This window comes from Excalfactoria chinensis, chromosome 3 (assembly GCF_039878825.1).
Source record: "Excalfactoria chinensis isolate bCotChi1 chromosome 3, bCotChi1.hap2, whole genome shotgun sequence".
In the NCBI taxonomy this organism is placed as follows: Eukaryota; Metazoa; Chordata; class Aves; order Galliformes; family Phasianidae; genus Excalfactoria; species Excalfactoria chinensis.
The window spans coordinates 68,947,094-68,971,340 of NC_092827.1; the positions used below are offsets into that span (position 1 = coordinate 68,947,094).

Here is a 24,247-nt window from a genome sequence, read left to right on the forward strand (position 1 = left end):
TGCACCACCACCTTATTGGTGAACTTACCCCTTAGTAAGGAATAAAGTTAGCATGTACAACAATCTACCGTAACAAAAATGCAGCTATCCCCTTCTAATATGTACAGGAGTTAAAATGGTATGGGTTTTGTTTGCTTTTAAATTGTTTAGAGTTCCAAATCAGTGCTGTGCTTACCTTCAATGCTCTATATTAAAATAGCTTATTGGGCTGCATTTCTAATGCATTATGTGTACAGAACAAGCAGGTTAAATGTCACATCATTAACATCGTTTTTTTCTAAGTGTGATTTAAGTTTCAAGTTGTTATTAATTGTTCTGCAATCAAAATCAGAAATTCTTGAGATAAACATTTAATACAACAAAATCCATTTCACTGTCAGTGGATTTCTAACACTACTAACAAACAAGAAATAGCAAACAGCAGAAGTAATGAAGCCTGCACAGACACCAAGACCTCTGGAAGAATGCTGCTGCTTTCAGGATGTGTCTATCCCCATTACAGTATCCCTAAGCAAAAAACATTCAACTTGTTATTATTTTTGTTTTACAAGCTTATAAAATCCCCTTTTTCTTCCCTCCCATTCTCTCCTGTTCCCATGACTGAACTGCTCACCTTGTTTTTAATCAACTTAGCAGCATTCTGTATTCTGCAGCATTATATCCCACCCCCCAAGACAGTCAGTTCATAACTCAAGAAACAAGACTTAATACTTGGCTCTCCTGTGCAAGATGGAAAAACATCAGAATTGTAGGAAATGATGCAGGGAAAGCAATCCTAGTTAACCTTAACACAAAAATACAAGTCCAACTTAAAAGGATCTATGGGAGCATTCAAAAGGAGGCAAACACCATGATGCTCAGCCTTGCAATAGCTTAAGAACTCTGGCAGCAGAACATGAAACACTAAGTTGGGCATCTAAATTTATGAAGAAGCAGAAGGGGGGAGGGCTGTGGGGAAAGGAGGGAAAGTGACTGCATAAAGCACTTAAAAGAAGGTTTTACATTTACTTCAGGTCTGCATTAAAACATCTTGACAAAGCCTGAATGCAAAATACCAAATCATTTTTTTCCCCCATATTAGAGTATAGGTATTTGGGCACTGCTCCAAAGATCATCTCGTATTTCATTTTATAAATAACACACTGAAGAATAATCTGGAGAGGAAGAAAACAAACACCAAGATGTGTCCTGTTCAAGTTTAGCATCCAAACTTTGAAAATTATATTGCAATTCCTCACTCTCAGGTTACAAATTGACAAAGCTTTATGAAGAGGAGCAGTAGGGACTCTACAGTTGCTGGACTCCATAGTTACAAGTTAAGATGCTCGGCTTGCAGCACAGGTCAAACCTCCTGGACAGTCAAACAACCACGCTTGTGCTTAGGGAGCACCACTTCATCTTCCTGCTTTTAACCAAGACCAAATTAAATCAAGTCATTTGAGCATGCCAAGCAAAACCACACCAAATAATGTGAAATAATCAGGGGCTTCCCAACTTTTGCAGTCTGAATAGTGTTAATCGAAGCAAAAGTATCTGCACAATCATGAGCTCAGGGAAGGCTCCACCTGAACATGGGGTGACTAAACAGGCCAGGCTGGGTTTCTATACTCATTTATTTTTGAACTGTCTAAACAATCTGTGAAATTCAAAGACTGGCGAAGAACAGGCCTACAGATACTTGCAACATGTAAAATGTGGAGAATGAACCCACAACTGCAAATCCAATTTAATGGATAACAAGTGCTTTTTGAGAAAGGTTCCACATTCTCAATTCCCAGTCCTTGGGACACCTTCAGAAGAACCTCTGTAGGACTGCACCTAATTTCATAAAGGACATGTCAGATTTTCCCATTTACCACTTCTAGGCTTGTGTTAAATTGGCAATAGTCTTAAAACATGAAGTACCTTAGTTTTAGTTAGACTGTAATTAATATAAGACACAGTATACTGAAGATATCACTAACCATCTTGTGTTTTGGAACATTTTAACGAACGGGTCTGCAATAACTTCAAGAGAAGCTGTAGGCTTTTATCTGTTTTCAGTGTTGGTATGTAAGCATTACTGCCAAGTTTCATCAAGACATCCAGAAGAGGGTTCAAGAAAGCCTCTAGTTCAATCCATTTTATGTTGCTTTTTTCACTACACAAAAACAAAAATTAAAAAGAAAGTCTTCTTCTGAGTATCTGCCTTAAGTGCTGAAGTCACTTATGGAAATAAATAGCCCGTAGTTTTCTGTGTCACTTAAGTATCTATGGAAATGATACCCAGTATGTTTGCAGTTGGACAAGGTCTACAAACTGTCAAGCTGACCCAAAGTCCACGGGGAAAAAAAGGACAACATCCTGATTTAATCAGACTTCTATCAGACCCTTTGAATGTCAGGGGATAACAAAAAAGGAGAGAGAAATGCAAGACAAGGTAGTTCATACTTACCTGGATTTATTCCTCATCTGTTCCACATCAGCAGCCAACAGAATCATTGTTGCAACAAGCTTAGCTTCAAACCAGTCAGGCATAAAGCAATTTTCTCCTGATCAAAGATATTTTAAGGTTTCCACAGCATTTAGAAAATAGCATTGCATTAATTTAACAAACTATTGAAAGAACAGCAACTAGTGTTAACAAGATTATTTTCTGCCATCTTTTTTCTATATACAAACTCAAGCACAAGTGTTTTCTTTTCTACACCTCACAAAAGTTGATCCCATTTGCCTCTATGCCAAAATCAATTTTAGAAAATACACTGTAGTAGCAGACACACAACACACTTCTCTATTGCTTTTAAAAAGAATACCGCATATTCAGTGAAGTTAAACAAGAATGCAATCTTGTAATGCTTCCTCAGAAACATCAGCTGTTATTTTAACTAGCAAGAAGCTACAGTCAGAACTACCATATTAGAAGGAGATTTTAAAAAGCTGAACTGAGCTTTCCTTATTGAACACTTAACTGTACTTACAAATAATTTCCTACACAGAACTTAAGGTGGTGTCAGGGTTTCTAGCTTCAGAAGTTCAGAAAGCAAAACAAACTTCAGAGGTTAAGTTCAAGCAGCTGGATATAGCCCTTTCCCTTCTCCTTTCCACCCCTCCCCTTCATATCGCTGCTTATAAACTGAAATTCATATCAAATCAAGATAAAACAAACACCCCTTTTAAAAAGCATGCCACGGAATTACAGATAATACAGATAAAGTCCTAAAACACTTCAGGCAGCACAGAAGATCTGCTAAAACCTTTTAGTAAAGGGTTTATCCTGGAAAACTAATCAACAAAGTTTCTTTACAGTCTCACTGTCTTATGATTGGGCACTATGTTTCCTAGGCTGTGTAAAGCTTCTGAAGCTGTTTATCATACACAAATCCTGACCTAGCGTTTGTGTCTTCTACAGGTAAGTATCAAAGAAGTGAGTACCACACAAAGTTAGACAGCATTCTAAACCAGTCAAATTTGATACTCATTTCAATGTACCTGAAAGAAAACTATAAAGTGAAGTTATAATAAAGTAAACTGCGGTAGTGAAGAAAGAAGTCCCTTCTGAATTTACCTGCATGTCTATACAAAGAACCTTCCTTAGCAAAAACGCATCACAGTTCACCTGCTTCTGGAAGGTGTGCGATGAACTGCATAACCATGCCAATTCTCTCCCCATAAATACATCAGGTCATTTTACAAAGCTTTGTTGACAAATGCTACAGATTTTCTTTCAAGACTACCAGACTGGTATTGATCCAGATTTGTTTGTGTTTTCCTCTGCCACCATAGTCTAGCATTTCCATGCATCCCCAGAAAAGTTACAGAAGAAATCTAATGGACTAGCATCACCACAGCAATAAACTGAGCATTAAGGCTTAATTTTCAATTAATATTGCAAGGCTATTTTTTATGATGAAAAAATTAGACTAGGAAAAAAGTATTTAAGAATAAGTGCCACATCTTTGGTAGAATTTGGATAGGTACAATATAAATAAGTTAATAACTCTTCTAGAAACACCAAAGTGTTTTGTTTTTTTTTTTTAATTATCCTCAAACCATTCTATATTAATATTTAACTTACCTTCAGATGCAGGTGTCTTAAGGTACTCGCCCACAAGACTGCGCACATACAGACATAGTGATGATATCTCCTGATGCTCAAAATCAGAGCACACAGACTTCCCAAAGCATCTGTCATTCACTTGCAGCCAACTGCAAAGCTAAATTAAAACCAGTATGTTGCTATTTAACACTGCCAACTCTGTGCTGACATCACCAAGATGACAGCAGTATGTTAAAGCACTGAAACAAACTGTTACATCAGCAAATCCACACCATAGGAGGTATACTCTGGAGCTACCAAGAGGCTTAGCATGCTACTATCCACACACAGAAATAGAGTCATTCAGAGCAACTAAAAAGAGGAGATTATTGGTCCTAACATAAGGGAATAAAACAACTCTGAAATTTAAGTAATACTGGTAAAAACCCCTTATCCCAGAAGAGGCTTCTGAATGTCATCTAATGAAAATTGCACTGTTTATATGTATATATAAACAGTGCAATATATATATTTATATATACATATATAAAATATAAATTTATATATATACATATATAAATTATATATACACACACACACACATATATATAAGAAAGATATATATATATATAAGAAATAAATCAATGGAATAGGATGTATTGTACAGCACACATAAGAAAACAACACTGCAAAAACCTTCTTCTGCACAACCAGCCAAAGCTATGGCTACTTATTAAGTTGCTTCAGGTATATCCTATACACAAAATGATTTCTTCTTGGAGTACTTCTAGGCTGAGAACTGATTCTGATATGCATTTGCATTTCACTATGCTTACATGCAAAAACTGCAGTACTAGATATATGAGATATACTAGATATACGAGACCATTTGATACACAGAAACTCTGAAGAAATTCAAAAAACACTCTGCCTCAAGAAAGACTTTTTTCTTCATGCAGAAGTCCTCAATTCTGCAGAGGAGAGAGAAGTTACCTTCTCCTCTCCTATTACCTTCAACAGCTGTGATGATACAGCTTAGAATTCCTTAGTTTTGAATCTGCTGAATATATATTTTTTTCTATGGTTAACATTAACCCTTCTATGGCATTAAAGAAAAATCATTTTTCAAGCAAAACCCACATACAGAAAGCTCAGAATAAACCAATGCAAACGTTGCTAACTAGCTTAATTACCGCTTGTGCAATACTTATCATGCATTTCTATAGGTATTAAAAAGCGTTCAGTGAACATAAAAGTAGCTTTGGTTCTCACCTCCATCCACAACACAGTATCCCTCCTTAGGGACTCCTCTGGCCTAAGGGACAGAAGAAAGCTGGCAACTTCTGGAAGAGACACCTTCTCCTGAAACAATGAATGAAAACTGTATATTATGTTGACAGCTACTCAATGTGTAACATCTAACTGATGATTCAGGAAGTTGCTCTCTTCTGACTAATGCTGCCAAAGAAGAAAGTGATCTTTGCTCCCCATTGAACAGACTCATTTTTGGCTCATAGGGGCCAACCTTACCCTTATTAAGGAATATAACTGAGTTCCTCCAAGCATTAAAATCATACAATGGTTTGAGCTGGGAGGGTCCTTATAGATTATCTTGTTCCAACACCTATCTTCCTGAAATCTACCTGAAAATTAATGAATGACTAAAGAACTATGCTATCCATTATTAACACCTTTTAAATGAATGACATAAATCAGTCACTCATAAGCACTACTTCTCTAGTTCTGAGAAAAAACAATTCTCTTCAATATGGAAACTCATAACAGAAGGGTAATGCTTAGAGTCCACACATCTAAGCAAGCATGTTATAAGCAACCAAAACATGAATAATCTGTCTACTGAATGAAATTCTTGCTCATTTAACATTTACAACAGTGTTATCATTCTGATATTAATACTTTTATTCTTTTAGGCATTCAGGAACTAAATGAGCATATGTAATGGTTAAAATAATAGTTTATACAGTATATGTCATTATAGGGTACTGTTTAATAACTAGCGCACGAAAATCCTACAGGAAAATATCAAGTAATAAATGTAATAAAATGCCCTCATCTTATGAAAATTAAAATTAACAGAGGCATATCTGTATTTAAGTACTTTTTATTATTATTATTAATGTTAAAAGTAGTGAAGCACTGCAACAGGCTGCCCAGAGAGGAGGTGGATGTCCCAAGAGACATTCAAGGTCAGGCCAGACAGGACTCTGAACAACCCAATCTAGTTATAGGTATCCCTGTTCATTGTACGAGAGTTGGACAAGGTGACTTTTAAAAGAAATCCCTTCCAACTCAAATGATTTTACAACTTTTAAGTAGTTGCTAATAAAAAACAAACAACTGCGGGTCTAGTAAAACCAATTGTTCTCTTTTCTATCTAGGTATTTTGTAATACTCTGTTTATCCAACAGAAGCATTGGTGCGTTTCTACTACATCAGGAAGAAAAACAAAACAAAACCAAACCCTCACCACATCTGTCAAATGCATGGCTGTTTGAAGAAGATAGCACTGAGCAGCTCCACGCAACAGAATCTGATGTGTGATCATGGTACATTGTAGGACATCTCTGCAAAGAGAAAAAATGTGCACTGTACAACAAAACACTGAAGAAGTTCACAAGAGTCTTATTCTTGCTAATTACTATTTTCAATATATGAGATCGCATTTAGCAAACACGTTCTACTCAGTACAACACAGTCATTGGACGCTGTCTGACTTGGGCAACCTGAAACAAAGAATCTCTGTGGTCACATCAGTTCAATCTGATAATTAAATGTTTGCATTTATTTATCTGTTGGAGGTAGAAAATAAATACGCCATCAAATTCTTAAACTAGCAGTGAAAGAAACTGAAGGAAATCCGCTGCTCTCATCAGCAGATATGTCTTTACTTTGTTCTTTGCAAATTACTTCTAATCAGTATTCCTTAGGCTACAAATAACATTTTCTTTCAAAGTTTACATTCACTTAAACTGGAGTAATCGCTGACTTTTAACAGGTCTTGAAAATGAACAAAAGCACTTACCAAACATCAGTAGATATAAGAACAAGGTGTGTGCTAAGAACTTTAGCTAACCTTTTATTTACAGGTCTTTTGGACTTCAGTTTTATGGGCTGCCCTTATGTAGCCTCACCTACCATTAAACAAGGTTTTAATGTAATTAAAAGAACGTATCAGTTAGGAAGTAAAGACATCTAAGGAAAAACAATGCCAAAAAAAAAGAGTGATGGCAATTGTCTGAAAACACTGATTTTAATCTTTATTTTAAGACACACTGCAATATGAATACTTTGTTCATCAATTAAATTCTTCTGTGAATTATGCATAAAGGAGATAGAATTTTCCATCCTCGTGGACAACCACATCATCCCAGAAGGGATGAATTAAATTCTGGTTCTAGGTGTTCAATATATATTCTTACAAGAAGTCTCTAAGAACACAGCGCAGCATGTGTTTTACCTTAAAGCATGAAGTCCATCAGTGCCCAGTACTTTACAGGCAGGGACGTATGCTAGAGCCATAGAAAGAAACAAGATGGGAACAGCACACCAATGCCGATTTGTCATCTTCTGAATAAACTTTAACAGGAAACCACCTTAAAATAAAATCAAATAAAAATCAAATAAAATAAATCAACTGTGATTTCCTGCTCCCAAATGCATTTACATGAGAAGGACACAAAGAACATCAGTGTCTCAGAAATCTTCCTGCATCTAGATCCACAATGGAAGAATCCTTATTCAACTTCGGCTTTAGTACTCTGGTTCTTTTGAACATCTCGCTACACAGACTGTGATCAGAAAGGTCTGGCAGTTAGTTTGTTATGATAACTCAACCTAACAAGACAAAAACCCACACCACAGAACGTCACAGTTCTAAACATCTCTTTGAATAGTATTGCATTATCCAAACTGCAAAAGCTATTCATCTCCACAACTAAAGTTTGGGGTTTGGTTTTTTTTATGTTTGTTTTAATAAAATGAAGTAAGTGTGCTTCAGTTCTCCTTAAAACAATTCTGTAGTTTGTTACAGCAGCATCCTTCAAAATCTTTGAAGAATTCTCTCTGCCCTGGAAACTCCACTGTCAAAATGAGAACTATTACTTTTTTCCCCTCAAGTAATATGGAAAAACCATGGGAAATACACATGTGGGATATGGAAAATGGGTCTGTAGTTTTAATTAGACTTCTTTATTTAAAAGGAAAAAAAAATTGAAACATACCTTTTTCTTCTTCAGGAAGAAGCATCAGATAAGTAGCCAAAAACTTCTGCAGCTTCATTCCCAAAGAAGGACAGGCTCCCATTAGCTGACCCGGTGTCCTGTTGGGTTTTAAATAGGAAATACACAACTGTCATGCTAGCAGCTACAAGTAGGACTGACCCTAAACAAAAATAAAATACAGCTCAGAGGTAAATTCACAGCAGAGACCATTCCAATAGGCCACTGAGATGGAGTGCGCCACCCTGCTCCCTCCACTTCACCCAGTGTTTCAACCGCATCTGGCAAATACAGAGAGGATGAAGAAGGTCACCAAAATGCCAATCTCCCTGGCCACCTCCAAGCACATAGTAGGGTATCAGCACACACAAGCATTCAAGCACAGCCCCTCGTTACTCAAGCTGGGATCACCCTGTGTTAAGCACACATTAAGAAACGGCACCATGGATTCAATGTTGTGCCTGTACATGCGGTATGCTATGTGAACCTGCTTCAGCTTACAGCCACCCATCCTTCCGGAGAATTTCTTTACCCATGAGTTTAGTAAACACCATTTATTTATATAAGTGTTTTTCTTTATCCAAGATTTTGCTAACATGCTGAAATGAGAATTATTAGGACAATTCCAATAAACACTGCATTTAATAATCAGTGGCTTACCTACTATAAAGGGAACTTTCTGAGAGGGCATCCATTAATGGTCCAATAACAAACTGATAAAAGAAGAACAGTGGCTAAATGTAGACTTGCAAAGCACCAGTAGAGACAAACTAGGATTACTTCATTTCAAAAGTAGATACAGAGTCAGAATCCTTAGCTAGGAGGTGCTGCACACAGACCTAAGTTCACTTTTTATTCTGTTCAGCCAATTAATAATGATCAATAATTTTGGAGAGGTTCAGGGTCTGTGGAAATATGAAGCATCAGTCCTTCTCCTGCTAATTTAACTTCTAATAAGAGTTTCAATGCATTGGTAACTTTAAAGAATATCAGTTTGATACATGAATGACTGCACATAAAAATGCACTTCCCTCTAGCCGAGCCATTTAACATGTGATATTATGTTTGACACCAATTAAAAATACTGCTGTCATTCACATGGCTACATAAGAGGGTATTTATACAGAATGTATTTAACTGTAAAGCTACTGATGCAACTGGTGTTACAACACCAGTAACAACACAAATTAGAACACCTGCTTGTTCTGGCAAGTAATACCAAGCCTCTTACCTCTGAAAAACCAAGCGAATTTGGAAGATGCTTTGTTTCATAAAGCTCCAAAAAATGAAGAACTCCTTCTTTTGTCAGTGATTTATTCTCACTCTCAAACATTCTTTTATAAATGCACATATGCCACGATGGGTGAAACAGCCAACAACCTGTTACAACAGCAAATTCTTCCAAATTAACATAGAAATGACAGTGACACACCAACACACTCCATATACAACTCCACATTTTAAGGAACTCTATTAAATACATGACATTGATGTTCTGGATAACATGCAACAGATTTCAAAAAGACCATTACAGCTATTAGATCTATAAAAATGCCCAATTAAATCCCTCATCATTTCATCCACCATGCTGTCTTAGTGCTCCTTTTATTCATTCTCTTTCCTCTTCCACTGACGTTTTCTTTTCCCCTTCCTCTTCCTACAGAGTTGTACAGGTGACATGTAAGATCTGCCCTAAGAATTCCTGACTTTGCATTGTTTTCACACTAGCTCAAGTAAAACAGAACACAGCAGGAAAGGACCTTTTAATTAGGTTTAGTAGCACGAGAAGTTAATATGCAACTCTGTCATATGGTAGGATTTCTTGTTGTTGCATCACAGAGCAGAAAGGCACTGCCTGTAAAACTTAATAAAGAGCTGCTATAACAATGCCAAAGAAAAAACTGAGACTTAATTCCCTAACATTTAGGAGATGTGTCAGAAAACGATGTCTTACCTTCTTTTCCTGATATAGCAAGCTCATATAAACTGTTTAGTTTAGGTAAAACTGGTTTTATGACATGGATCTGAAATGTAAATCAGATGCAACATAAGTAGTTTGTTTAATAATCAAGCCTAAGAATCAGCACTTAGTCCTGGGCTGGAATTTACTATCAATACATTAACACAGCAACTGATAATATAAACAGTGTCTGTGCAACTGATTCCAGGACTGGTACATAGCACTACAGTGCAGCCTGCCACTTAAGAGGAACTTACATCCCCACTACTGTATCATCAAAACAAGACTTCCCACTAAACAACTATTCCATTCATCAAATCGTAATGAAAAAGTTTCAAATACAAGAGCACAAAACTCTAAAGATAAACATTTTGATAAATACCATTTCACTCAGATACAGAAAATAATAAATAACATATAAGTAAGCTACAAAGAGATGGTCACAACTGACCACTGCCATAATATCACACAACTGCAGAGGCCCCGGTAGCACTCTTTCTATTCAGTACACTGGACCCCGAATCAAGAGCAGAATTATTTCTGTCCAAGTTCACAAAGCACTTTACTACGGAGATGCAGTGCCCTCTACTGAAAAGAAGCTATCGAGTGCAGCAGCCTGAATTGCACTATGGAGCAGGTTAGCCATGGTCCTGAAACAAGTTACAGCCCAGACTTCCCTTACTTAGTTCAGTCCACAGCTTTAATCAGAATTCTTTCAAAGATGGAATAAATTCAGAATTTTACTCTAAATGAATCACACTTGCTGTATTTCAGATACTGAAAGTAAAAAGAGCTCCGTTCAAGTTTAGATACCTTCCATCAAATATTTTCAATAACCGAATAAATAAATAAATCAACAACAAAACTATATTGCTTGTGTCAAAAGTAACACGTCACATACAAACTGTGGTTAAGCACAGGTTCTGAGGCACCCTCACCTGGTTTCCTTCCAAAGTTTCCATGATCAAAATGTAAGTTTCCCAGAACTGCAGGAGTTTGTCATTCTCCTCAGCAGACCACCAAAACAGACTTGATTCTAAAAGCAACAAAAAACACGTATTCAGGCACGTTTCCTTTGGAACCCATCCTGCAAAAGATTAAACACAATATCCTAAGATAGAAAGAGAGCCTTTCTTCACCCCAACATCTACAGAACTAAGTTTTGAATGAGCAAGGCCACCACAACAAACTCTAGAAGCCCACAAGCCTTTGGTATTAATTCAATCCTCACATGACTGGTAGAACATATCCAAGTGGCCTCGCAGGCTAACAAGCAAGACATAGTATGCCACAGCATCCTGAGATGTATTAGAAGAGGGTTATAAAAACAATCCAAGGGATGGAACACCCTCCCCATAAGGGGGGAATGAGAGAATTGGGGCTGCTCAGCCTGAAGAAGGCTCCAGGGGGACCTGAGAGTGGTTCTTCAGTATCTAAAGGGGGCTATAAGAAAGGGACAGACTCTTCAGCAAGGTGTGTTTGGACAGGACAGGGGGAAATGGTTTCAAACTAGAAGAGGTGAGATCTGGGCTGGATACAAAGGTTTTTTACAGTGAGGGTGGTGAGGCACTGATGGAGGCTGTCCAGCAGGGTGGTGGATGTCCCACCCCTGGAGACATCCAAGGTCAGGCTGGAGGGAGCTCCTAGCACCCTAACCTAGCTGGAGGCGTTCATTGCAGGACAGTTGGACTAGGTGGTCTGAGAAGGTCCTTTGCAACTCAGACTATTTTATGAGTCCAACCTCCCATCAGATCAACACAAATCAAGGTCTGGGACTCATCCGATCCAGCCCAACCACCCTGTGACAACGTTTAAAGTTGGTGCAAGCCTAAAGCACCCAATTAAGCCACTACGACCCTTCTGAAGCTGTGTTAGCTCGCTAACAGGGGCTCAGGAGAACGTCCTACTCTTCCATACAGACACAACCTTAAGGCCCGGCCCTTCCCAGCCGCCCACCACCACCTGTTTCCCAAGGAGAGGCAGGAACGAAGAAGAGGGACGAAGGCCCTATAGGGCCGGGTCGCACAGACGCTGATCGCGGGCGGCACGGGGCCGTACCGTCTCGGCCGTCCGGGGGGCAGCGCAGGCAGGCGGCCTGACCGCCGCTGAGATCCACGGCGCGCTTCAGCAGGTAGCGGGCCCTCTTCCGGCACAGCCCGTCCCGCTCGGTCAGCCCTTCCTGCACCAGCCGCCAGAAGCGAGGACACAGCCGCGCGTCCGACACCGCCCCCGGGCCCCGCGGCATCAGCGCGTCGGACAGCGCGCTCAGCGCCAGCAGCGCCCGCCCGGCCCGCGGCGCCGGCCCGTCGCCCAGCAGCCCGTCCCACACGCGTCCCAGCGCCAGCCCGTTGCCGCCCAACGCCGGCAGCAGCCGCCCGGCCACCAGCGCGGCCGCCGCCTCGCCTTCGCCCTCCTCCCGCACCAGCGCCAGCGCCACCGCCGCGCAGCGCCCCGCTAGCTCCGGCTCCTCCAGCAGCGGCGCCGCCGCCGCCAGCGCTTCCACCGCCGCCTCCGCGCCCGGCCCGCCGCCCGCCAGCTCGGACAGCGCGTCGCGGGCCAGGCGGGCTGCCAGCGGCGCCCCGCAGAGCTGCACGCAGTGCCGCAGCGCGCCCCGCGCCGCCCGGCCCAGCCGCAGCCGCTCCGCGCCGCCCGCCGCCCCCTCTCCGAGGCGCAGCAGCGGCCGGCACCGCTCCAGCGCTACCTCCCAGGCGGCCCGCCGCAGCGCCTCGCTTTCCGCCTCGCCCCGCGGCCCGCTGGCGGCCAGGCGCTGGAGCAGGAGGCGCAGCGCCTCCGCGCGATCGGCGGACAGCGGCGCGCACACGGCCCGCAGCAGCTCGCCGGGATCCCCACCGCGGGCGAGCAGCGCGTCGGCCAGCACCACCTCCATCACGGGCGGGGGAGCCTCTCTGCGCAGGCGCGAGCGGAGCCCGGCGGGCGGCGTGCGCCTCCCGATGGCCGCGCCCAGTTAAGGAGCGAGGGGAGGGGCGGGATGCGCGAGTCGGAGTGGGGGCGGCTTGCTACCTACTCCAGGAACAGATCAAGGAAACAAAGTGATACAGTGAAACGTAAAGTAAAACACTTGTTTCACTCACACAGAAACACTTTGCAGAAGAGGAATGGCAGGATGTATGAAGTAACAGAATGCTAGCAGCTGAAAACTCTTCCATGCTGTAGCATGTTTCGTTTGCTTGTCCAGTCACTCTGATGTCTTTAGTAACTCCTGCATTTGTTACCTAAAGCATGCAGTCAAGATGTATTGTTGGCACTTCTTGTAACAGGCCTGAATAAGTCCCCAGAAGTCCCAGGCACACGCAGTACCTAGCTAAATTAAGCTTTAAAGGTGCGTACGATGGGTACTAATCAAAACAGCAACACATCAGGTGCTTTGTTGTTCTCTGTTATTGTCTGGATTCCACCTTGCCTTTATTTTTATCACAATGGGTGCAAAACCTTATCAGCTGAAACACAGCATTTACGTTTGAACTGCATTACTGCCCGTTGTCAAGCCCCTAAGTGACCCCTGCAACCTAGACAGACCTTCATCCACATCATCATTTGCTTGTCCACCAAGTTCCAGGGTTCAAGCACACTCTGTAACCCTACACATGAGCGGCTGCATGTTCCCAGAGCTGGGATCTGTGTCTGGACAGCCACGTTGGTTTCTGTGCACAGAGAGGCTGCAGGGGATGGAGAGGACACGGCTTCCTGCTGGGTGGGTGCCATGCCTGGAGCTCCTCACAAGTGGGTGCCATGTACATGTCTTCTAAGTTTAGATGTAGCTGAACAAGATGGGTAGAAGTGGAAGCGCTAGAAATCCACTAGAAAGTACCATCACATTAGAAACTTCTGCTGTCTGCTAAGGGATAGGAAAAAGAGGGATGAGAGCGGCAAAGAAGAAAGCCACCTCATATAGATCAGTTTGTTCTTTAGTCCTTGAACCACTGGCTAAGAGGGATAGAGGCAGAAGTGTTCCACCTGGAAGAGAAAATAAATAACATCTAGCCAAGTAAGGTGGTCAGATCATTTCTGTAAGTTGGCTGTGCTTTTATTTCCTAATCCTCTCTATCCTGCTTCATTTCCTCCTCTACACTGCTTCTAAACCTTTCTTCTAGCTCTTTTGGGTTGTGATGCAAGTGTACTGTAATCGTTCCTCCTCTAAAGTGAGATTCAGCTTGTCTCCTCAGCTATCGCCTTCTCTCCCTCCTCTCTTTCATTTCTGAGCTTACTTCCCACTTACGGTGAATATGGAGTTTGTCTGATCCATTTCCATTTCGGACCTTCACTGACCAAGTTTCCCGCAGTCAGCAAGATTTACTTTCACTAAAGTTTCCAGCTAAGGGAAATCCAGCATAGTGTGCTAAACCAGCATCCCCTTCTTCTAGTTATCCCTTGTTTTGTAAGTCCACAAATACCCAAAATAATCTTTGACTTTATACTTTCCCATCCTCTTATCAAGTGCTAAGATATTGTCTTTCACACTGACCTACCCAGAGCTACCAGTCCTAATTGTCCATGCACTGGACTTTCAAGCAAGTACCTTCATGCTTCATGTTTCTATTCATGCTGAACACCACCTTGTTTTCCTCTCTCATTCCACAAACATGGCTTTGTTTTAACACTGACACAAATCCTAGGCTATCTATGTGAACTAATAAGGTGGTCCCCTGACTGTGCTTATCTTCTCATCCATTTGGGTTGCAAATTTCCTAAAGCAAAAATGACTGCCTCCTGCTCCCCTGAGGGCAGTCAGAGCAGTCACATGTGTCGAGAAGAAGGATACCACTAATTGCAAGAAGCAAAAATAATAATAATGAAAATCATCAACTGGCAATATATCAAGACACGGGGAACAAAATTGTAGTGTCAGTTTTGCAACTGAGTTTTTGCAAGGGGGATAATAAAAGGCAGATTCAAATGTTGCTCCAGGGATAAGTGGTATGAGAGCCGAAGCTTTTGTAGCCTTTCATACACCCACGCTTCCCCACATACAGTCTGACTTGTTCAGACACTCAAGCTCAGAAAGAGCTCCACATTCAGCTGCAAATCCAGGAGTCTCAACCATCCCAACCACTGGAGGACTCAGGGAAGCGTGAGAGAAGACTGTATAACCTGTGCAGACAGAAGATGGTGCTGTTGTCACTGACATGTGCCTTCCACTTTTTTTTCCTCTTTTTTTTCCTGATGGAAAGCATGCGACTGCAGAGAAAAAGAAAAGGATTGGGAAAGGTATCAAAACAACAGTAACTGCCATTTCCTGTGTGTTTAATTGGTGAAATTAAGAGACTTAAAGACTGCTAAATGCAAAGAAAATCAAAAGAGCCAGCTAAAGGAGAGAGCAGACCTGCAGTTTTCAAGAGGTATTAGAACAGAGGAGGATGTAAAAGAAATTAAAGCAGGCAGAGAAGCGACACAAATGCTATTCTGGATCACACCTTCCACATTGCCTTCAAGACACCCTGAACTCTGATTTTCACAAACGTGTACTATGTGGATTGTCACTATGAGCCATAGAGGGGAAGTTAAGCTGGTAAATCTCTGGTTATACTTGAGTGCAATGGAATGGTCTGGAAAAGATGAATTAGGAGAAAGAATTAGATTTAATCCTTTGCCATCTGTCTTTATTTTGCTAACCTACTCGACAGGGCACTGCTGAAATCTGTAGTCATTTTTTATCTGCTTCATGTAGCTGAAGATCATTTGCTGTGCAGACTGGAATTAGAAAGCTTCCCAGTCACAGCCTGCTTTCCCATTTGTTGGCCCTGCTTGTTTTCTTGTTTTCAAAAAAAATTAGGACTTTCCATTCAGCCATAGGCTACACCATTCATTTTTAACCTTTCCCCTTTGGCAGGACTCAGAGCCAGATGGAAAAGCTAAAATGGATTTTACTGTTGGCTCAATAGGGAAGTAAAAGGGCTGTTTAAATGTTCACAGCCCAAGCTTCTTCAGCCTTCAGCTTGAAAAGCATGTGACTCCTATATGAATATCTACTAGCTGCAACCACAGGAGCTGTTAGTCTTTTTAAATGCCTGGTGACATTACTGGGAATAGAGCCTTACGGCAGGAAAGCAGATTAAAAAAATCCCAGATATAACCAAGTGTCAGGGTCCAATCCAGTTCTTGCTTATTTCAGTGAGAACAGAGCAAAATGCCATTTTATTTTGGAGAGGACGGAAAGAAAGAAAAAAGAGAAGGCGCGGGGAGGGAACTTTCACCTTGCTTACAACTTTTAGGTATCCTTATTTGCAAATGTGAAGGTTTGGAACTTAGTCTGTTTTCCAGATGATGAATATGAAGTGTTTCCTGGTGCCTTGGCTTAAGAAAATGTAGCATAGGTGAATAGCTTTTCACTGGTGAGCTGTTAGAAGCTCACCAGAAGCTCACTAGAAGCATAGAGATAGCTTTCCACGTACACAGTTATCTTTGATTTTCAGATCAGTGGAGAAATTGGTCAGGCACTGATTGAAAGCAAAATTATTTCCTCAGTGGGAAGTTTGGTATTGAAAGACCCAGGTTACTGCTGCCTTCCACCTCTGGCAGTCTTTTACATCACTGTAAAGCAAGGGAAAATGGCTTTAAAATATTCTTCCTCATCTTCCATAGCACTTTAGATTACACTGGCTTAACTAACTTCACAAGGAAAAAGCAGAAGTTAGCTGTGTCAAGATGTACTTTTAACATTTCGAGCTGTCCATTAGACTTCTGAGAAGTTCTTCCAAGTTTATTCTGAGTTTCCTATACTAAAAATAAAGACAAGGCAACTCATCAATTTAGCTGAGAACAGCAGCTTTGAAAGCTTTAGGCAAGAAGCACTGGTGTTTGGAAAACACCTCCTAACGCTGTTGTCTTTAATGGGGGTGGCTAATCCTCCCCGCATTCTCATATTCCCAGTGATTCTCTCCAAGTGGAAGCTTGCCAGTTATTCTGCAAAATTCCTGACTCACTCCAACATCATTTAGGGCCTTCTTAATTGATCGCAGGGTGTCTTCAAAGTCAGAGCAGAGCTCTTGTTAGACGCTGTGAAAGCTTTTCCGAGAGGTTGCAATCTCTTCAGTTTTTGCAACATACCTTAAAGACAGTGGGATCCAATGACAAACCCCGACATCAGCTCAGTTTTAGAAGCACATCTCCTTTGCAATCTCATTACAAAGATGGGGAGTTCTGCTGTAGTTCTGAACTTGGCTTTGGAGGTCTAATTTTGGTCCTTTTCCTGCCCTATTTACAGGAATGATAAAAAAGAGTCATTTGTCATATTGCCACAGCATTGCTTCACTCCTCAAATCTCAATCTTGTAGCAGCTCCCTACACATCTGTGAGGTCCTCATTTACAGTTCATTCAAAGCATTTTATAGTCAGCAACGTGGGAAGCCTCCAAGCACGCTGCTGGGGCACTTGTTACCATTTTTTTTTACGCTCAGGAATATGTACCACAATAGCTACACAATTTGAAAACCAAAATAACTACTGGTCAGCATGTGGACTGTAGATACAATGTAATGGGACCCAGCATTCAGAAGCTGGATCATTTTGTGATAGGACAACTATCTTCCACCAGCTGCCCCCAAATAACCATCCGTACAGGAGATTTTAATCTTCAGATGTTTTACTCCCTGTACACCTCCCACCAAGACATCTAATTTGTTCTTTTTTTCTTTTTTTTCCCCCATTTTTTTCTGTTTATTTTTGTTTAAATCAGTATCAAATAGTTCTTAGAATTTCTCACTATATTGTAAAAACAAACCAAAAAGCCCTGTTTTATACAAAAATAAAAATAAGTAGAAAGTGGAGATGGCATTTTCCAGAAGTGTTTAACCTTAGCCCAGTTCTCTTCTGGTTTCCATTGAAATTACTACATGAATAAATTCTGAGCGGAGCTGTTTCTTTGGAGATCTCACGATCTTCTCTTGTGGGAAACCAGTTTTATAGCACACATTCGCATTGGAGTTACATTTGGAAACCCACCCTAGAGATCCCTGACAGTTCTCTACCAGCTGTGCTTCAAAACAAAAAAACCAAATGTTTTTTACAGATCCCAGTGCAGTCTTGTCGTTGGAAAAACACGATGAAAACAAAAGCCACAGAGAAAACGCCCAGCTTTTGGTTAGCTCTGCATGTAAGTCCTCAGGCGATCTATAATAGTAAGAGCCTACTTTAAACACAGCATCACTACCAGGCTGAAATCCTGTTCTTTCCATGAAATCACGCTCTTTCCATTCCTTTTTGATAGATCTCCTCCTGCACCAAAGCTGTCCTGACCACCAGTGTTGCCGCATAGCTTTTGACACTGAATGAGTGAACACCAACCACTTCCGTATTCTGGACTGTAAGGCAGGCTAAAATATGCTGCTGATCTGAGAAACAAACCTAAAAATAGAGTTGGGATGTGCGCACATGCAGATGTGTGTAGAAGGGGAATTTAGCATTTCCCACCTCCTGATTATTCTGTGTAAAGCCACCATGTGAGTAACAGAAATAGGAAAGAGTCTTTTAGAGACAGGCCACAACTTATTTTTGTCTGCAAAATGCTCTTTTACATTAGAAAGAAGAATATCAGTGTATGACTTCTTTTTATATTTGCAACAGCAGATTAAACTCTTCCTTTCTCTCTCTCAAAATAAATAACAACAACAAAAAAAAACAGCATTAAAACCTTTGTATCTGGCAATACTTCGGGTAAGATATGACTTTCCATTAAGACTCAGCAACATTTATTCACTGCCATTCATTCAGGGCCTCAGAAGTAGCAATATAGACATGAGAATGAGGAAGATGAGGGAAGGGGGAAGATTCAAAGAAGTCATCATGCCCTTAACATGCAAATAAAGCAGTTCTCTGAGCGCTGACTCCTGCAACAACACTGACAGTCCAGCAGATGGTGGAAGGAGACCACCATGTGGAAGCAGCACTCGACATTTTGATGCTGTGAGCCCTTGTGGAAGTTAGTTACTATTCATGATGCACCATAGCTGCTCACAACAGAAATAGGACCAGAATTGTTCAGACTTTTTGTGTCAAAAAGCTTAGGTGAGATCATGTAAGACTTTGACTTAGGAAATATAAAGATACGATTTGTAAGGGTGGAGCTCAGGCTTTGCTTGAAAGCCAACTGACATCACTGTCAGTCCAAAATTACTTAACTAACAAACCTGCTGGTGGCTGCCTTTTTTCAATGTCCAATAGTTGAGGAGGAAGGAGTTAATTTTGTCTTCTTTTATTTTTCTTCCTTTATGTACTTATCGGCAAGCATTTTGATTCCCTGTGCAGCTGGTAGCTGAAGACCATTCCTGCATTATCAAAAGCTGTGTTAGGGGGAAAAAAGTACTTTCCAGCCATTATTTCCTCCCTTAGTGCAAGCCCCTGCAGAACTCTTGTAGCAAGCAGGTTCTTGCCATGAGTGCAGTGACATCAAGGATCCACCAATGTCAGCTGTAATCTCAAGAGATGCAATCTAGGGTCCCGACATCTTGCTTTATCAGGTTAATTCTCTAAATCTCTCTAACTTCTGTATCTTACTTGTGGCATATCAAGATATTAAACACCTGAGAGATGATTTAGGTCAGGAGCATCCTGAATTTTCTGTGTAAATGCTCAACACTTGCAGGAACAGAATTAGTGCAGAGTACAGCTACAGTTTTGGTGGCACTTTCATTAACCAGAATGAGCTTCAGAAATGCCAGGACAGAACTGCAGGCACTCGGGACCCCCATGTGCCACTCTCCACAAGAGCACAATGTACCTCCGAGGTCTCCCATGATGGTCAGGCATGTCCCTCATACCACCCTTTGCAGCAAGTAAGGAAAGCTGACATGCCAACCTACTACACACAACTAGACGTGTTTAATATCTGTCTCATGTTGTAGATAATATACTGCTTTCTTCTCCTTTCACTTCTTTTGGGAGCAAAGACATTTACCTCTATCTGAAGGAGCTGTCCTGCCATGCTCGAGGATGCACTGTCCCACCTACATTTGGAAGGGTCATGGTTCTGGACACAGAGTGTCATTCACATCTGTGATAGCACTGGCAACTGTCTTTTGGTTTAGTTTCCCAGCAGCCTGTTCCCAGGTATTGCATCTATTTCCACAGTTACTGCTCTTTTTCTTCTGTTTTCTTCTTTTTTCTTCTGTCCATCAATTCAGCAGAGTGCATAATTCATTGCTGTCTTCGTGTCTTTGTTCACAGCAGGTTAAAGTATTTAAGATTTCATGGAAATACATGGTTGCAAATAATATATTACATAAGCAAGAATTTATCTATTCAGGAAAAGAGTTTGCATTGCATAGTATGATATGTTCAGAGAAAATAGTTCAATGCAAACTGGAGGTGGCTCTGGTAGGTCTTTATTTCATCATTCAGAGGAGGCTTTGTCTTTCACTTGCTTCTTCTGTTTGCCTGTGATTCTCTTCATTGCTGCTAGTCACATTAATGATGCCAGTGCTCAAGACATCAGAAGATGTAAGCAGACTGAGCTGGGCTTTCCGTGAGATTACTTCTCCATTCACAGATATGTATTTTCTTCATGTTGTATGGCATTCATAACATTTCATGCATGTGAAGTGCTGATTTGGCTTTGCCATTTGGTGGCGATGCTGCAGTAGAAATCTAAGGATGGATTGCAAGCAAACAGCTCTGTATTCCCATGTGATATTCTTCTTGATACAGTACCTCATTGCTCTGAACCCCTCCACTTACTAGCAGCCTGAGTGGCAGTCCATAACAACTAGATCCGGAGCGAGGAGAGGCATTCCTATACTCCCCATAGATGGTGGGGAGAACAGTGTGTTTCCTCTGTTCCTTTTGCTAGTTGTCCTATGCAACAGACCATTTGTTGGATAGCTTCTGTCACATGCGGCCAAGACAGAGTAACACTGGCTTTCTGCACACAGACCAGCTCCAGAGAAGAGCTGGGCCATTCACAAAGAAATACCCATTCCCTGCAATCTGGGTATTATGTTTTCCTGCACATTCAGCCTGTCTCAATAGATCCAGTACTCTTGCAAAGAGTGAAGTGACCACATGATTCAACCCTGGATTTCTTCCAAATCCTTCAAGTGGTGAACTTGCCTTTACAGAGCCTTACAGTGCCTTTGTATTGTTTCAGTCCAGCTTACATTCAGCTGCCGTATTTCTGGACTGTGTGCAGTAGCACACGATCATAGTCTTTTCCTTGGTTTTGGATACATAAAGCACAGCATGAATGCACCAGAGGCTGCACTGAAGGTGATATGATGCTGCCAGAAGCAATCCAGAATGTTTACCAATAGTTTGTGATCACACTCTGCTTAAGTGATTTTTGTCATACTGATGACATTTCCCACTTGTAGATATTACTGAAAGATACAGCATTTCTGTTTGGGTATCCCTCCCTGTTCTGCTGGAGACACTAACACCAACATACAGGTTAGCAAGGGGAACTTGTCTTTTTCTAAGGGGTAGCAAATCTCATTAGCAACAAGTTACATATCTGCTTCTTTATTAAAGGTAAGATAATTTTTATCTGCTCTTTCACACCCATGATAGCTGCATCCTGTGGCAATTCCAGTTGTCCATGCTGCATCTTTGTTCAGGAGCTATATGTGAAAACTGTGGGAGAAATGTTGTCAGATAAGATACAAATCCCAGTAGACTCTCTCTGGATGGATTCTGTGCATCTGAGAGTAGGAACTGGTCATGTTGCTTCAGGCTGCTGAGGTCTGTCCCAGCCCTGGGGAGATCACCAGATGTCTCCTACAAGGTATTGCAAACAATCCCAACACCATTATGGCTTTATTCAGCTTTAGATCTATTCCCTGACTCTTTCTAACTGACAGAGTAAGATGGAATCATGATGTATCACAGCTTCTGCCACACAACCTCTGCTTCCATGCCCAGAACAGCAGCAGCCATTACACTGATCCCTCAGAGTCCTCTTAATACATCTTGCTGACAGCGTTGGTGCTCTCCCACCTCACATCTGATCCCAGCAGTGCTCTCAGCCATCTGCCCCTTCTCTTTTCTTGGATGTGGAGAACTAGTTTCTTTCTTTATCCAACAACTCTTGTCATTATCCACAGATATATTAATTCCTGTCAAGCCGAGTCCTTCCTCACTTGCAGCCACTCAGCCGAACACTTACAGGGCTTGTTGAAGTCCCTTTTGTTTTTGGAAATGAGGCAGGTTGCCTGGCCTCTCAGCAGCAGCCATACTGATATGTGACTCCTGGAAGCCCCTGACATTAGGAAAGATGCCTTACTTTTCCATCCCCTCTACTGCTCCAATTATTTTCCTTTAATGCTGTAGTTACTCCTGGAGGCACAAGTTATAGAGATGGAAACAGATGAAGGCAATTGTATGCCTGGAAGACATCCTCCCCTTCAAACACCTCTTGATATGTGTCTTAATAGTTTCATTACAGGGATGCTGGTGAATATTACTAGCTCTGCATACTTTTATTTTTAATTTGTTCTGCTTACCTTGACTGCATGAACTGTTTGCTTCAGACTTCGAGCACCTGTGTGATGAGGAATCTGCTGTGTGCAGCTTAAAGCAAAAGAGTTGGTGTTGCCAGCAACACTGATTTGACTTGCAATTTACTCTGCCTAATGGCACGGAGACATTGCACTGCTTTACTTCAGCTTTGCATGGCTATGATTCCTTTCCATCTCTGACATAGTTCGAAGGAAGGTTTTGCAGCCTAACACATTTAGTCATGTCCTGCTGTCTCCCTAGCATTCATTCTCCTGACTGCGTGCTGCTGCTGCCTCTTGGCACGCAGCTCAGAGTTTTATTTTTGCCCTTTTGCACAGCATTAATGTCATCACCACGCAATTTTTCTTTTGCCGTGCACATTTTTCTAACAGCACCAAAACTCTCCCCTGATGTTCTCTGCTTCATATTTATGCAATTGCTTTTGATGGCATTTTATGCTTCTCGGTTCTACCTGACTATGCGCGCTCCACATCTGCTCTGTTTTTGGCTGTGCTTTTGCAGCAGCTTTAGACACACCTGCAATTTACCAGCAGTGAGGACAGCTTTTCTTTCAGCAGTCTCACTGCACTTTTTTTTTCCCCACTCATGAGCCTACCACTAATTACTTCAGGCCTTAAGATCTCATACTGACATGAGTCAGCCATTTTCTGTGCAGTCTGGCAGCATACCAATCTATTGTTTCTCCAGCTTCCCTTGATTACACAACAGTGGGGCAGATACCTTCTGTATGTGTCATTTTTCTGAGGACTGGAAATGCTTCTGAGACACTTCTAGGATTCGGCATGGGGCTCTTCCAGTCCGCCATTGGTATACATCCAGATATATCCAGCAGCCAGCGCCAAATACAGCCAGCAGTGTGAATGGGCTGATTTGGGCTTCCTGTTTACCCGAACCCATGGCAATGCGCTAGATTTCCCACGTGACTCTAAAGAATGGCTAACAGAGCTATTGTTGATACTTCCCCTTTCATTTTCTGCAGCCTGGGACAAAAGCCCCATAGGAACCCGTGATGTCTTCTTTGTATCTCTGTGTTCTCGGGGAGTGTGGGGTGCTCTTGTTTTTCCAGTCCTCACAGCTGCCTGTGACACGAGCCCAGTTAATATTTTGTCACAATTCTCAGTGTCCACACTGAGTGTGAACCTGACACAGAGAACCAGGGAGCTGAGCTTCTCTCTTTCCCCTCTTCCTCCGGGAGCACTATAGTGCTAAGGAGCTTCCCTTGCTTTGAAGGAGAGCTAGTTCCCCTTCTGGAGCTCACACAGCCCACCCCAGAAGGAAGCTGCCATCTTTTCTCTGGGGTGTTCCAGAGGGCTCGGGCAGACTCTGAACAATTGATCAGGGAAGGACTGTGGCAATGGAGACTGTGGATTTTGTGCAGGAGTCACAGCAAGAGGCAGCTGTGCAGCCTGAAAGATGATCAGAAGATAAAATGGCAGAGGCTGAATTTCTAAAGACATTCTAATGCCAATTAGAGGCCTGAAATCTTGCTGGCTTGCCCTGCCCTAGTAATTCAGATCAAATCATGCACTGAGTTATTCCCACAAAAGGAACTGGAAATTCAATAGG

General features: G+C 41.8%; 1 protein-coding gene across 1 annotated transcript in view; it reads right to left on the minus strand.

The window, feature by feature from the left end:
- TARBP1 (tRNA guanosine 2 -O-methyltransferase TARBP1) overlaps window positions 1-13,111 on the minus strand; it is a 29,425-nt gene extending 16,314 nt beyond the window's left edge. Inside the window, exons 1-12 of the mRNA XM_072332170.1 lie at window positions 12,275-13,111; window positions 11,155-11,252; window positions 10,211-10,280; window positions 9,488-9,636; window positions 8,917-8,969; window positions 8,260-8,357; window positions 7,497-7,632; window positions 6,507-6,603; window positions 5,291-5,380; window positions 4,058-4,196; window positions 2,435-2,531; window positions 1,965-2,140 (exon numbers count right to left, since the gene is read on the minus strand). Of these exons, the coding sequence (XP_072188271.1) occupies window positions 1,965-2,140; window positions 2,435-2,531; window positions 4,058-4,196; window positions 5,291-5,380; window positions 6,507-6,603; window positions 7,497-7,632; window positions 8,260-8,357; window positions 8,917-8,969; window positions 9,488-9,636; window positions 10,211-10,280; window positions 11,155-11,252; window positions 12,275-13,103 (2,032 nt within the window). The 5' untranslated portion in view covers window positions 13,104-13,111. The remainder of the gene's footprint in view (window positions 1-1,964; window positions 2,141-2,434; window positions 2,532-4,057; window positions 4,197-5,290; window positions 5,381-6,506; window positions 6,604-7,496; window positions 7,633-8,259; window positions 8,358-8,916; window positions 8,970-9,487; window positions 9,637-10,210; window positions 10,281-11,154; window positions 11,253-12,274) is intronic.
- Window positions 13,112-24,247: the final 11,136 nt, after the last annotated feature.